The sequence below is a fragment of the Macrotis lagotis genome, chromosome 5, assembly GCF_037893015.1.
Source record: "Macrotis lagotis isolate mMagLag1 chromosome 5, bilby.v1.9.chrom.fasta, whole genome shotgun sequence".
Taxonomy (NCBI): Eukaryota; Metazoa; Chordata; class Mammalia; order Peramelemorphia; family Peramelidae; genus Macrotis; species Macrotis lagotis.
The window spans coordinates 269,137,077-269,153,410 of NC_133662.1; the positions used below are offsets into that span (position 1 = coordinate 269,137,077).

General features: G+C 38.9%; 1 protein-coding gene across 1 annotated transcript in view; it reads right to left on the bottom strand.

Annotated features, from left to right (window-relative positions):
• The window catches only part of LOC141489124 (aryl hydrocarbon receptor-like), a 61,616-nt gene that overhangs the window by 18,653 nt on the left and 26,629 nt on the right, over window positions 1–16,334 (bottom strand). Inside the window, exons 2-3 of the mRNA XM_074189826.1 lie at window positions 15,324–15,436; window positions 5,893–5,982 (exon numbers count right to left, since the gene is read on the bottom strand). Of these exons, the coding sequence (XP_074045927.1) occupies window positions 5,893–5,982; window positions 15,324–15,436 (203 nt within the window). The remainder of the gene's footprint in view (window positions 1–5,892; window positions 5,983–15,323; window positions 15,437–16,334) is intronic.

The following is a 16,334-nucleotide window of genomic DNA, read 5'->3' on the forward strand; positions in this document are numbered from 1 at the left end:
TGCCTCAGTTTCCTTGTTTATAAACTGGGAAAATAATCCCTGTAATAACAGGGTCACAATCAGAGTCAGATGGGAGAATGCTCATATCTAAAAATCAGCTATCATATAAAACTTCCATGAAAATTATTAAGGGAAATTTAGACAAGTTAATGAGATGAGTGGTAAACACTCATCTTCTAATTGGCTGAGTCTGTTGCAGTATTCATTCAATTCAACAAAGATTTATTAAACCTTTCTAAGCTCAAAGAATGGAGTTAGATGCTAAGCATGCCAAGATTAAAAATCACCTGCCCTAGGAGAACTTGGTAGAGTGGAGCAGATGATTATGGGGAAATGGGTTCTCTGCAATCCAGGCCTCACAGTGCTACCAAAAGAGTACTAAGAGTTTAAGAAACCCTAGGTCTGAGCACATAAAATTTCTTTATTAAATTCCTAATGCTACAGGGGTAAACTACAGAAAAAAACTTTCTGCAGCTGTCTTCCTTCATGTTCATTACTCCTCTTTACTCAAAGTTCCATTTAAATCTACTACTTCCTATTGCCAGAACTCTTCATTCCACCCTTGACTCCTTGTTTTGGTACAAATTGCCTTCATACCTGCAATGCCATCTTTCTGTCTCTCTGACTTTTGGAATCTCTTACTTCCTCTAAGCCTCAGCTTGGAAGCTACCTGCTTCTAGAAGTCTTTTCTTTAAGTTTTAATTAATTAATTAACTAACTAATTAATTAATTAATTAGTTTTCACAATAGTCTTGTTTTGAAAGTAAAATAATACCTCCTCCTCCCACAAAGAAAGAGAAACTTAAGAAAAATAAAGTAAGAGGGAAAAAATTTTACTTCATTCTGTGTTCAGGTACCTTCAGTTCTGACTCTGGGATAGGTCACATTCTCTGTCATAAATCCAGCAGAGAAGTTGCTTCAATATTTTTTCCACAGTTGCTATTTGTTGCTAGCTGTATATCCCTCTAAATGCTTCTTCTCCACTCCCATTTAATCCATTCTCTCTCTCTCTCTCTCTCTCTCTCTCTCTCTCTCTCTCTCTCTCTCTCTCTCTCTCTCTCCTTTCACCCTGTCCTTCCTCAAAAATGTATTGTATCTGACTATCCTCTCCTGCTCTCTTCCCTCTCTTCTATCATGTACACCTCTCCACCTCCTCCCCCGTCCCCTGTATTCCATCCCTTTCCTCTCCTTTCCCTCTAGAGTAAAAAGATTTCTTCATCTTTTTAAGTATGCATGTTATTTCCTCTCTGAGTCACTTTCATTGACAGTGAAGGCTCCCTCATTCCCCCTCAACTTCCTCCCTTCAATTTTTCTTGACTCTAACATGAAATAACTTAGCCTATTCTATCTTTCCTTTCCCTTTGTCCCAATACATTCCTTTCTTGCCCATTGACTGTATCTTTATAATATATTATAATTTCATATTCAGTTCCCTTCTATTATATATATATGTATATATATATATATATGTATATATATATATATATATATATATATATATATATATATATATACTCTTTCTAACTGCTCTAATAAATGAGGTTAATAAGTTATCAGTGTGTTCTACCCATGCAGGAATACATGCAGTTCAACATAATTAAATGCTCATCATTTACCCTTCCTGTTCACCCTCTCTATGCTTCACCTGAGTCCTGTACTTGAAAATCAAGCTATCTGTTCAGCTCTGGTCATTTCGACAGGAAAGTTTGAAAGTCCCCTGTTTCATTGAATGTTCACTTTTTCCCTCTGAAAGAGGATGTTCAGTTGTGCTGGGTAGGTGTGCTGGGTACTCTTAAATTCCTAATGCTCTTAAATTCCCAAGCTCTTTTGCCATCCAAAAAATAATATTCCAATATTCTACAAGCACTTAATGTAGATGCTGCTAAATCCTGTGTAATCATGACTGTAGCTACATGATATTTGAATTGTGTCCTTCTGGCTACTTATAATATTTTCTCTTTGACTTGGGAGTTCTAGAATTTGACTATAATATTCCTGGTAGTTTTTATTTTAGGATTTCTCAGGAGGTGATAGGTGGATTCCTTCAACTTCTATTTTTCCCTCTGTTTCTAAGATATTAGGGAAAATTTCTTGAAGAATTTCTTGGAAAATGAAGTCTAGGATCTTTTCCTGGTCATGACTTTCAGATAGCCTAATAATTTTTAAATGATCTCTCCTGGATCTGTTTGCCAGGTCAGTTGCTTTTCCCACGAGATATTTCACATTTTCTAGTTTCTCATTCTTTTGGGTTTTTTTTTATTGTTTCTTGATTTCTCACAAAGTCATCAGCTTCCCCAGTTGTATTCTACATTTGAAGGAGTTATTTACTTCAGAGAGCTATTTTAGTTTCCTTTTCCATCCGGCCAATTATGCTTTTAAGGCATTCGTCTCTTCATTGATTTTTGGACTTCTTTTTCCATTTGACTTAAACTAGTTTTTGACATGTTATTTTCTTCAGTATTTTTTGGTATCTCCTTCACCAAGCTGTTGATTTTGGTTTTAATGAGTTTCCTGCATCATTCTCATTCTTCTTCTCAATTTTTCCTCCACCTTCTTTACTTGCCTGAGCCCAATTCTTATTTTCCTTGGGGGTTTTTGGATACAGAAGCTTTGACTTTTTCATCTGCTGAATGTGCATTTTGGTCCTCCATGAGACTAAAGTAATTGTCTATGGTCATATTCTTTTTTCCTTCTGTTGTTTGCTCATTTCCCCAGCCTATGACCTGATTTTAACACACTTTCCCAAGCTTTTGAGAGGTTTGTGGATGCCCCCCCCCCAGGGGACTTTGATTCCTTCAAGGTCTTATAAGAGTTTCTGACTGCTCTTCTGTCCTGTGCTCTTGTCTGTGGATGACCACAAGCACTCCCCTCTGCCCTGCAGCCATGAGAAGGGTCCCTGCTCTGCTAAAGCAGTTTGGAACCCCAGTCTATCACCTGGATCTGCAAAGCAACAGAGTCCTGCCTCAGAGATAGTGGAGACACCTCTGTGGTCTACCCTGACCCCTTTACCATCCGGGGGCTGAGCACTCTGTAAGCATTTGCTGGGTGGCTCCACAGGTTCCCAGGGCCAAATCTGTATTGAAACATGTGCTGGCCTGGGTTTCATTCTCTCTGACCTTCCAAATATTCCTTGGTGATCTCTGGGTTGAGAGGTCTGGAAACCACCCCTGATGCCATGGACCCAAGTGCTCCCAGGGACCTAGGTGACACATGGGCTGTTCCTGGAAGACTGGAGCTAGATTGCTCAGCATGAACCAGGCTACTCTTCAACCCTTTCTAATTGCAATGGAACAGATAATTCCCAAGGATCTTCCAATTTGTCTTGGGTTGGAAAATTGTTTTACTCTGTCTTTTTGTAGGTTCTACCACTCTAGAACTTGGTTAGAGTCATAATTTTAAGGCATTTGGAGCAGTCTGTGGAAGAACTTGTAGGGACTTCTGCCTCCCCTCTGCCCTCTTGGGCTCTCCCCCCCAGAAATCTTTTTTTGAACACACACACACACACACACACACACGCACACACGCACGCACGCACGCACTCACATGTGGAATACCCCTAGATTAGATGTTTTAAACCTTGGGGGTTAGGGATAGTCATTGCTCCCAGATGCAGTTTAGTAAAGTTCATGGATTTTCTTATAGGAATCCTGGTTTTAAATGAAAAAAAATCATTAAAAAAAAACAAATATATTAAAATACTTATCTCAACATTTTCCTCCAAGTTCATGAAGTCCTTGAAATCAACCCATACCCCACCAAACTCTAGGTTAAGAATTTTGCTCTGAATTAGATCAACTTCTGGGAAGTGGCCCCTAAATCATGGTCTTAGAATCCCTAGCACTTAGCACAGTATGTTATTAAATGCTCAATAAATACTTCCTGAATGAGTCATTGAGAAAATATGTGAAGTTTCCAAAGTGCTTTTCATTTATTAATCTTGTGATACAACTACCACAAATTCTATCTTCACCATTTTTTAGAATAGGAAACTAAGGCACATGGAAACCAAGTAACCTGCTCAGGGTCACACAGTAACTTTTTGAGATATTCCTGCAAAGGAAATGAAACCATATCTTCCACTCCCAGTATGACTCTATCCTTAGTAACATATTGTCACCAACAGAGGGGTCCAGTTTCTGGTTAAAATCAAGCTGTCAGTATATTGGGAATAGCAATAGAGAGGTGAGGGTGTGATCTATAAAAAAAGAGTTTAATTTGACTCCCTCCAAAGTCAAACTAAACTCTCTTTTAGACTGCCACCTCTTTTGGGGGAAATTAAGTGAAAATTGTCTCTACCCAACAATTTTGCCCCAGCAGGAAACCAAGGGGGTGCCCCATTTTTGTCTTGGAGTAGCTCTCTGGAAGTTCTGGAATTCTATATACCTAGAGTATATTTGTTGGGGGCTGGGGGGGGGGATAATGATGAAGTCAGGAAAATGAATGTGATTAAAAGGCATGTCGTGACTGGTGTCCTTATATGACATTTCAGTCCTGTTTGATGATGCTAAGGTAAAGGAGTGGTCCCTGAAAGCCCAAGATGTAATGACAGAAAAGGGACTGATAGGTGAGATTTCAAACTAATTATAAAAATATGGTCATAGAAATGATCCTTTTGCAAGGTGTGACAAAGCCCTTTGAATGAACTAGAAAGGGAACAGTACCATAGGATGAGCAACGAAAGATCTTGGTATTTGGTGACCTTTTAAAGGTAATTTGGTCAATCATAGGCCAAAGTCAGACTCTGAGAGGAACCCAGATCCTCTAGACACATGGAGGACATGAAAGACACAGTTGGAGATGAGCAACCACATAGAAGAGGGAACAGAAATGCAGGTAGAGAGACTGGCCATAAAGGAAGGGGCCAGGACTCTGGTAGTAGCAGACTCAGACTAGTAAACACTAGTTACCACAATTTATAAAGACAAAACACATATTTAAAATAAAGATAAATGGACTTTAATCTTTATCTTTATAAATCGTGTTACCCTCAAACCTTTAGTGATCTGGATGTACATTTTGAAAATGCAGTTGGGAAGAGGAAATTGAGAAGTCAAGTACCTTCAGAGAAGAGAAAGATGGAGCAAACATCAAGGTTTTTTCCAAGTAATACTGTCTTGGAAAGGGGAATTCAGAGTTTTAAAAACAGAGAGAATTTCAGGTGCTTAAACCTTCCCAGAACAGAGAAACTAATCTACTGAGGTAATGGGTGAATAGTAGACTGAGGGTGAAATAGGAGTGATTGAACAATCCTGCTCACCACTCTGCTCTCATACTACTCCAATTCCAGTTTTGTAGGGAGCAGTCTCTACTCCTTTCTGGACCTTTGAAGCTCAGCAGTTCTTATGTTGGTATTGATGAATTTAATCCTTAAATATAATATGGCTTGTCACCCTCACTGAAGAATACTGCTTTGATGAATGCCCAATAGGTGCATGATGGAATGGGTCTGGACATTGCATGGACAACACTGAATGCCTTGAATTCCAGTAGGGCTTGTGAAGACTAGGGCTCTTATCCTCTCTCTTAGGATGAAATACACATTTTCAGTGGGAATAAATATTTCATCTATCATGGGGTGGGGCAGCTAGATGTTACTATATTGGATGGAACACTGGTCTGGGAATCAGACTCATCTTCTTGAGTTCAAATCTGGCCTTGGCACTTAGTAGCTGTGTGACCCTGGTCAAGTCACTTAACATTATTTGTCTCAGTTTCCTCATCGATAAAATGAGTGGAAGAAAGAAATAGCAAAGGTATTCCAATATCTTTGCCAAGAAAACAGCAGCTGGGTTACAAAGAGTCAGATGACTAAAAATAAGACCAAAACACTGTGTCGTAAAGGATGCCAGACACTGAGGGAGAAATGCAATCAAAATTCAGAGGTATACTAACCTGATGGAATCCCAGGTAGTCCTGAATAGTGTGAGAGGAGTAAAAAATTAAACCCTCTGAGGAGACCACCAGTACAAAACCATTCAGGGCCTGCAAGGGAGAAAAAAACAGGAAGAAATTCAGGATCAGCTTCTCTGTTCCTCTTATCTCTGGAGTCTTACAATCTTGAATCCACAATCAAGTAACAAACATTTATTAAGCACCTACTGTTTGCTGGCATTATGCTAGGCCCTGAGTATACAAAGTCAGGAAAAAAAAATCCCATCCCTGTGGGAATTTATAGCATTTTCTTGATTGATAGAGGTAGTTTGGTTTTTCCCTATGCTTTCTCTGGCTATAATAAAAAAAAAATCATTGAATTTTAGAATTGAAAGGAATCATCTAATCTGTTCCCTGAATTTGAAAGATGAAATGTCTGAGACCCAAAGATAAAGTGAAATAAAATCCTCAAGATCTCTCATAATCGCAGTGGCAGAGTCAAGATTCCCAACAGGAGCTACCAAATCCTTCCTGCTCCAGTTTCTTCTCCATGGCACTGCATAGATCTTGCAGGAAGGCTTGATGGGGGAATGATGTATGGAGAATTCATTTAAGGAGAGAAAGGCAAATTGCATAGAGTGAGAATGTGAGGAGGAGACAGAATTTGCCCTGATAGAGACTTCAAAGGGTGAGGTCATAGTGTTCACTGAAATATTGAAATATATTTCAGAGGTAAAGGAAAGACTATTACCTGTTTTATTAAGTGGAGTCCTGCTTGTAATTCCATTTAAGCCAATGGATATTTATCAACAATAATCATAGCATAATGATGGTGATGATGATAGCCAGCATTTCTATACTACCTTAAAGGCTATTAAATGCTTTGAAAATATCAACTTTTTTTTTCAAAATCACTATTAGCTAATGTAAAAGTGTTCTTCTTGGGTTTAAATAAACAGTCCAAATGAAGGATAGGGGACCTATAGGCTAGAAAAGACTGGGAATTTGGAGGGACTGAAAACTTAGGATGAGTCAGCAGTGTGATAGGATAATCAAAGAAAGGAAGAAAATGAGCATTTGCTAAATGCCTACTCTGTGACTGACACTGTCCCAAGCACTTTACAAATATTCTATCAGATGATATAGTTCTTGATGTTAGAGGAACCTGGGACAAGTCACTCCATTTCTGTGAAAGAATTGAATGAATGAATGAATGAATGAATGAAGGGGCATTTATTAGGTCTTACTATATTCAAAACACTGTGTTTGTCGGGACCTCATCTATTCAATGTGAGTTTTATATGAGATGATTCCCTAAGGTGATTCATAGATCCTTGAAGAACAAAAAGCCATCTGATTTCAAGCTTCATTCCCTCAATTGATAGTCCATCTACCCAGCTAGGCCACCAAACAGCTGGAACATTTAACCTGGAAGAAGAGATTCTTATCTCATGTCTAAAGACTGACCTATTTTTCTGCTATTGTTCGCCAGGTTGTCTTTGAGGAAGGCAAAGAGAAAGAAAGGGAGGTGAGCCTTCTTCTTGATATACACCTGGGTGGCCTGTGTTCAGAAAAAATGAGGAAAATAGTGCCATAGTGCCTACCTTCTAAGGTTATTGTGAGGCTAAAATGAGATGACTTTGCAGTATCTGATGTCTTCATGTTAGACATGGTTTATGGTTTTAGGACTAATGTCCTGCAATGGAATTATATCATTCAGATCAGTCTTTATCTTCCTTCTCTAAGCCACCAATAAAGGTATTGGTCTTCCCTTCAGTTTCTAAATGTGTTTCTTACTTCTCAGCTCTCATTAGCTTTTTTCCTTTCTTTCTTTCTTTCTTTCTTTCTTTCTTTCTTTCTTTCTTTCTTTCTTTCTTTCTTTCTTTCTTTCTTTCTCTCTCTCTCTCTCTCTCTCTCTTTCTTTCTTTCTTCTTTCTGGGAGAAGGGATATTTGTCCTTAGAAGCATTTTCTCAGACTCCAAGCCAAAAAAATTAAATAAATGATTGATGGCCTCCTGTCATTTGGGATCTTGGGACACTTGCTGCCTTGAGTCATGTCCAGATTGCTCTAGGAGTATTTATATGGCTCAAAGCTCCTTAACCACACAGCAGGCAAGTGAGCTCTGTATGTGTGTGATAAGTGTGAAGGACACAAAATACGATTTCCTGCTGAGATGACTTTCCATAGATATTTATTCTAAAGGACAAGAGATCCTCCAGATTTTCCCCCTCTCGCAGTTGGGATATTCCCACAAAACAAGGCAGTAAATAACATCCATTTCACCTGCCCTATACTCTGGATGTATTAAGGGACTTTTTAATGGTATTGTCCTGCCTTTCTCTGATGTGGAAGGATAACATTGACTCCCCAACAGTAGGGGCTCCTAACCTAAAATTATTGAACTTAAAAAAACAGGAGAAGTGCTTTTCAATACAAAGAAAATTAGCCTTTTCAACTTTCTATATTTTATTTAAGGCATTAAAGAGCATTCATCTGAGAAGAGAGCCATAGGCTTCATCAAACTGCCATCTGCTGGGGGTGGGGAGTAGGAAAGAGAAAAGGGGAAGATTCTACAAGACCCCACACTGGTCCTATGCATGTATGTCTCTCAAGAATATAATTTGGGGGGGCAGCTAAGTGGCACAGTGGATAGAGCACGGGCCCTGGAGTCAGGAGCACCTGAGTTCAAATCCAGTCTCAGACACTTAATAATTACCTAGTTGTGTGGCCTTGGGCAAGCCACTTAACCCCATTTGCCTTGCAAAAACCTAAAAAGAGAAAAAGAATATAATATTTTAAGTAGTTTCTAGATGGTATTTCTTGATCACCCTTCCCAGGAATTACTGATGACTCATTTCAGCTGTGCATAGGAAATAATAATGAGAAAGAAAGTCACAATTGAATTATTGTTAATCACATCAACTTCTTTCCTTCAGACTCTCCATGCCTTTGGACATTCTGTCCTTCACAAGTCAAATGCATTCTCTTTGCTTGTAAGAATTCCCTGGATCTATCAAAGTCCACCTCTTCTGCCACCTCCCATATCTATCCTCTCCTGATCCCCCCAAGTTGCTGGTGCTCTCCCCCCTCTCCAAATTATTTTGTAATTATTTGCGTGTTCATTACTACCCTCCCCCCCAGTAGAATGTAAGCTCCTCCAGACCAAGGAGGTTTTTGTCTTCAAAGTCATGATATCTTGCCCCCAGTAGGTGCTTTCTAAATTCATTTATTTTCTAGTCATTTAATTACCAGAATTGTTAACAAAGAACAAAGTTTCAATGATTTTTCACTTCATCTTTTTTGGCTCTCCCAATGTCTGAGAGAAAGAAAAAATTACTTAAACAGTTGAAATGAAGACAGAGAGATGTCTGAAATCTAAAAGAGCAGAAAGAGGAAACATAAGAAATAAAAAAGGGAAATGGAAATGGATTTCTATTAGAAAAGAACTGAGAGCAGCTTCTATTTGCATTTGAGAGCAGCCAAGAAAATGTCTATTAGATACTGAGTGCAAGTACGTAATTCAGACTGAAGAAGACTGTCTTCTTGAAAGTTAACTAGCTGCTAGCCTTAAGCATGACAATTTATATTTATAGTGTTATATCTGTACAAGAACATCTACCTCTTTTTTGGTCTCCCTTATTAGAAAGTAATTTGCTTGTGAGTTCTTAGTGTCTTCTTTTGTGTTTTCTTTAACCTCACCAATGGAAGCTAGGAGGCACAGTAGAGAGAACACTTTTCTGGAGTCAGGAAGACTTGAGTTCTGATCTATAGCAGACACTAGCAGTATGACCAGGTCAAGTCCCTTACATCTGTTGGCCTTAGTTTCCTTATCTATAAAATGAACTAAAGAATATAATGACAGACCCCTCCAGTATCTTTTCCAAGAAAACTCTAAATTGTATCACAAAGAGCTGGCCATGATTGAAACAGGTGAACAACAAATCCCTAGCATCTCTTAAGGTGTTATTGAATTTCTAGTTGACCTATTGGGATCAAACCTTTGGCAGGGCACAACGACACATTTTTAAAAGATAGGAAAGGAGTGATTTAATGGGAAAACAGAGAGGATAAAGCCCAAGGAGAATTCTCTCACTCATTCCACCCTGTATTGGCACACACAGATCCTGGGGGGGGGGCATGGGAAGGAATGGAGAGTTGTCCTGGGTGCTGCCATTATATTACAATTCAACTCTAAGGTCCTTGAAAGAACCCCAGTATGGACAGCTATACTGCCCATACTACAATAGGTACAAACAGTGTACATACTATTTAAACAAAATTAGTCACAGTGACAACATTGACCCTTAATCATGAGACATTTACCAAACAAGAAAACAAAATAATGATCAGGTCACATTGTCCCACCAATGCAGGGTATGTCCATAAGGGAGAATGCACATGCATGTGGATGCATCTCTCTAATCCTGTTCCTGGGGCAATTCCCAACTCTGGACTTCAGGCCTTGATACCCTTGTCTCTTAAGAGAACAATCTGTATTACATACCACCTGCTAGTCAAGGCTGCTTCTCTGAAGCTCTTAGATGTTGAAGCAGTGTCAGATACTTTTAGCACAAAGCCACTCTTAGCAAGGTACTGAGAATGTGTTAACCTATCTCAGTGAAAAGCAATTCCATTAAGTCAAAGAACCACAAACTCTTCATTCTCTTGGGGCTCTCAGAAGTTTCTCCCTCTCAATACAAAGATGGCTCATTCTGGGCAGTAATACAGTAGAGGTTTCCCATCTCTCAAGAGGTAGGTGGTGATAAAAGGCACTAAGCCCAGCAACTGTCCCCAAGTAGCTAGAGTCTGATTTCCTCTGATCAACTTAACAGTTACAAAGCTCTCCCCCAATAAGAAAAACAAATGCTAAGTTTATCTGACATCAGTCAGTATTCTCAGCTGATTCAATCAGAGGAGTTCTCTCAGTCTTCTGTCTTCTTTATTCCTTTCAATCATCAGGGACATTATTGAAGGTATGGTGTCTTGGGTGCCCAGCTTCTGATTCTTGCACTTAGTTTTTGCCTGATTTTCTTTCCTTGAGGTAGGAACTCTTTATATTTGTTGATTTATGTGTAACTGTGGTTGAGAAAACCAAAGTTTACAGACAGTCCTTTGTAATAAAATAATGTGCAATTTCCCCATAGGTTATTCTCCTAAATTCCCCATAATTATTTCTTTTTCCAGATATAACTTCAAAATCCTAAAAACAGCCTATTTAAATGAACTGGTAGACAATGACAACTAGTAGAAATACCAAGCGTACTCTTAGCTTGTGTCTTTCATCTACCTTCCAATAGATCCTCTCATATATGGGGGCATTTGATATCAGCATATCGATAGGGATATTGGTACCTTCAAATGCAAGATGACACACTACTCATCAGATAAAAAGCAGATGGATAGGACTGGTTAGTAGCTGGGGACTGTGCTGAGGAATAAAAGAAAAAATAATTCAGTTATTATTTTGCTTCTGTTTTCCATGCTAAAAGGAGTGATCTTTGGAATAGGAAAGAGCCTACAAATGGTTAACAGGGAATCAAAATTCCTGATAAAGGAATTCAAGTCACCAGGCTAAGAAGAAGCAGGATCCAGGGTAGTGAAAGCTCTGGTAGCTGTGACAGTGAATGTAGGGCAGGGATAGTGGCAAAACTATAGAAAAAGGAATGATCTAAAAGCTCAAACTGAAGTGCAGACTTTGTTCCGATTTTCAACAGAAGGAAAAGTCTAAGGTCAATGGGAAGTTCAAATTAGCTTTTATTTTTGCAGCAATTCAGGTGTCCATTATTAAAAGAATCATTTGAAAAAGAAGTAATCATCTCAAATTGCTGCTTGGTTTCATTAACAACAGATGAGGTCAGCCTAGCTTGATTTTTTTAAGCCACATTAAATTGGGCTAACAAGGGAAGGGCTGCCTGGATTTTAACAGAGCGTTTGAAAAGTTCTCTGATCTCTTTTGAAAGACACACATCATCAGCAATGGAACATTAACTGTGGAGAGAAAGTAACTCAGTTTCCTTCATTCATGAATACAAGGCTGACCTGATGGCTTTTTGGCCGGCCATTCTTCCTCTTTTTGGAAGACTAGTTAAACAGTTTCCTCTCAGTCCAAGTAAGGCCCAGGACAGAGAGAAAAACAGAAAATTTTTGCTTTTCATTCCTGTTCTTAGTCCCCAGAAATGTAAAGACTGCTCTAAATGAATCTCTCATTAGAAAGGTTCAGTTTTGGAGAGAAAAACAAAAGAACCTGGAAACAGAGGCTCTCTGCCAACCCTTCAACAGGAAGTATTGTAGAAAAAGCATGAGATTGAAAGGCAAAAAAGCTGGGTTCAATTCCCAAGCACACCACTGGGAAGAATGGGTGACCTTGGGACAAGTCAATCTATCTCTCTAGACCTAATCTATGACAGAAGGGAGCAGAATCATTTGATCTCTATAGTTCCAGCTTCCCAAGCGCAGGAACAGATTAGCTTCTTTTGGTTTCAGCTGCCCTGGGCAAAGCTTTTCATAGTTCGAATTTTGAGATTATTTTTGTATCCTTAGCTCTTGTGCCTTGAACTTAGTAAGAAATTAATAAATAATTGATTGATTAAAATATCTATTAAATTGCATTTCACCAAAATATGTTTGCTCTATTTCCCCACTTCTATACACACACACACACACACACACACACACAAACATACAATCAGCCCTCAGCTTTGTTGATGCAGTACAGTCCTCCCATCACTTGAGCTAAAAACATTGGCTCCATGACTTTCCCTGCTAATGGCAATTTGAAACCTTGACATCCAACCCCAGCCCACTTTCCCCAACTCACTAATGTAGAGCCACGTCAGAAGTCATTAGGGTCTGGTGGGCACATTGCAACCAAATTCAGCTATTGCTGCTCCTCACTGCCCTTCATTGCCCAACTCTGCATTTTTCCCTTCACTTTCCTTTATTCTGAAGACAAATGGTCTTTCTTTTTCTGAAGGGGGACCCAGGGGGTGGGAATTTACTCTGGAGGTTAATTAGTGCCCCCAAAGCTTGACCTCCAGCCCATCATGCTGACAGTCAGCAGAAATGGCAGTGGCCAGATCTCAGTAAGCCCTGAACTGAGGTTGGATTATTTGTCCTGAGTTACCAATAAAGACTATGATTATAAATGACAGGACCAGAAATTAGAGCTTAAATGAACCTCAGTGACCATCTATCCCAACCCCCTGATTTTCCATAAAAGGGATCGAAGACCCAGTAATGAGAAGTGATTTGCTTAATATCACAAGGTAATAAGGAGAAGAGACAATTCAAACTCAGCTCCTCTAGGTCCAGGATCAGTGCTGTCTCATGGCATCACAACTGGACAGAATGTTTTTTAAAAAATGGTTTTTAGTGTTATATGCTAAAGTGAATTATTGCTGTTTTTTGTTGGTGCTGGTGTTGTTAGTAATGAAATTCCATCTACTAATCCCAGTCACAAATCTTAACACAATTTCATCCTAGAGAATTGCCAACATTATTGAGAGGGTGCGTGACCTATTCAGAGTGACACAGCCAGTGAATGTCAGAGGCAGGATTTGAATCCAGGTCTTCCTGATTCTACAAATCATTCTCTGTCATTTTTTCCATGACAAGAACAAGTAATAATAATACATGCACACAATGTAGATTTGTTTATGTACATGGATATATATATATATGTATATATGTATATACATGTATTGACTAAGTAGATAGGATTAAATCAGTTAGTTAAAAGTTTAACTATAGTTCCATTTTAAAAGGTCTGACCTAATAGAACCACAGAATTTCCAAGTTGAAAGGGAACTCCAAGTCACTTTGTCCTGTCTACCCTAGAATTGAAACCCCCTACAATATCCACCATAAAGAGTCATCCATTGTTTACTCTAAACCCATCACTGTTGACCACCAGCCTGTTTAAACTTCTCATTATTTCTCTTCTGCAATACTGAGGGCAAGCAATTTTCACTTACATATCTGTGTCTCCCATCTATAGATATTTGATAAATATTTATTGAATGAATAAACAAATGGATGAATGATTGGATGAATGCATGAATGAATGAATGAAAAGGGAGCATTCCTGGGTTGGGCCAAGTCAAATGGAATCAAATAGAAATTTGAGATGAACCCAACTGAAATGTAAAGTGTAAAAAATTAAATGAGTAGATGGGTAGATGGAGAGATCTTGGCCAGAAGTTTCAAAGTGATGAGTTCTCCTAGCTTCCTCATGGATCTTAATTAATCAGGAAAATAAGAACTCCTAAAAGTTCCTAGAAGAATGCTATTCTCTTTGTCCCAGAGATTTAACTGCTAGATATCTATTCCAACGATGTCACTGGCCTCATGTCCACACAAATCTTTAGCGCATGACTTTTTACAGTAGGAAAGAGCTGGAAACAAAGAAGATGTTCATTGATAGCAGAAGGGATAAGCATAATGTGATACATGGATAGAATGGAATATTGCCAGATTATAAAGTGTGATTACTGGGGTAAATAGAAAAGCATGAGAAGAGATATGTGAACTGATAGAAAGGCATAAGTAGAATGAGCTAAATAACCTATATTTGCATGTGTGGATATAAATACACATATATGTGTTTACGTGTATATGTGTGTGAGTGTGTATGGGGAGAGAGAGAGAGAGAGAGAGAGAGAAACTAAAACATAATTAGAATGCCATGAAATTGCAGCTACATGACCAGTTGATAGAATTCTGGGTCTGGAATCAGAAAAACTCCTTTGTAGAAGTACAAATTTGGCTTCAGACACTCTCGAGCTACCCACTCAGAGTCACTTGACCCTGTTTGCCTCAGTGTTCCTATCTGTAAAACGAGCTGGATAAGGAAATGGCAAAGCACTTTAGCATCATTGCCAAGAAAATTATAATTGAGATCTTGAAGAACCACAATGACCAACAATGAAATCAGATCAAACATATAAAATTATAATAACCCAACTGGACTCTAAAGAAGAAATACAAAAAGGCACTCCCCTCCCTTCTTTGAAGAGATGGGAGGTTACAACCTCCCATCATAGCAACCCTATGGTAATATTAACCTTTTTAGCACTGATTCATTTTGCTGATCTAATTTTTTCTTTTTTTTAATTCTCTATGACAAGATAGGACTCTCTAGGTGGGAGAGGGATTCACTGGGAACAGTAGAGAATGTGAAAACAACAAATGTTAGTCCAATTTATTAAAAAACACATGAAACAGATTCTGGAAAATGATAAACTAGTCAGCGGGCTTTGGGGCCGTAGCTTAGGCTGTGACTCAACCCCACCCACCTCCGTCCTTTGCCCAATTATACTTAATCTAATAGTACTTTAGTTACCAAAAAAAAGGTTAGGGGAACCCCTAAATAATCAATAATCAAGCTAAAGAGAAGACCCATCTTTACAATGTGCTAGAGAGGCCAATGAGAAAGCATGCCTGGAGCAGTAACCTGGAGGAGAAGTTGGCCCTCGGGCTCGATTCTGCCTGGGCAGCACCAGCTTCTGTCCTCCTCCTGGTTGGGACTTGTAGACCACTCCTTGGCACAGTGATTCTTCCGGGTGACTGCAGTGAAGCAAAGGAAAGTATTTCAGTGTTGAACTAATGTTTACCAAGTAACTGCTGGGAATGTCATTTTCTTTTACACACGCCTCATTCACAGTCCATGTGCAGCCAGACTTCTCCGAAGGAAGATGGCATTACATGACCCACCCAGTGGGTGCTCAGTACATGTTAGCTGAATGCACAGAGCTCCTATTATTTAGCAGATGAGGGAACTGTTATTGCTGAGATGTTTCCCATATCATATGATATGATAGGTGCCCTTCTGTTTAGTGACAGGATATATTGGGCATCAATTTAAAACCACCCTCCTTTTTTTCTGCAGTGGAAACACTGACCAATCTGGTCAATGGGAGGAATGATGGATACCTAAAATACTTTGCATTAGATTCTCAATTTTTTTTATTATAATGATCATTTAAATTCTCTTGACAAACAAAGTTTCACCAGGTCCTTCTTTTTCCTTTCCACTATGGCCATGACAGTTCATTTCTTTGTGCCTAGAGCAGAGGCCATAGGAGCCTCCTACCCACTCTTCCTGTCTTCCTATTCCCTTCATCAGAACCATCCTCAAAGCCACAGTTAATGTTGATTTTTCTAAAGTCTATTTATGTTACTTTTCATTTCTAAAACCTTCTATTGAACCCAACTGTCCATGAAATGTGGCCACATTTCTGAGTTCACAATTAGAAAACAATCATAAGGGCTGATAGGCTTTCTACAACTTGCGCTTAGTACGCTGTTTTAAAATGCAACTTTATTTTGGTAAATATCTTCCAATCGCATTTACATGTACTCAGAAGAAGGGCACACGCATGCCACATCTGGCCTAGAACTTGAAGTTTAACAGCTTTAGATCCATAAATTGTATGTCAGAAGCAGACCTTGGCCCTAAATCCTC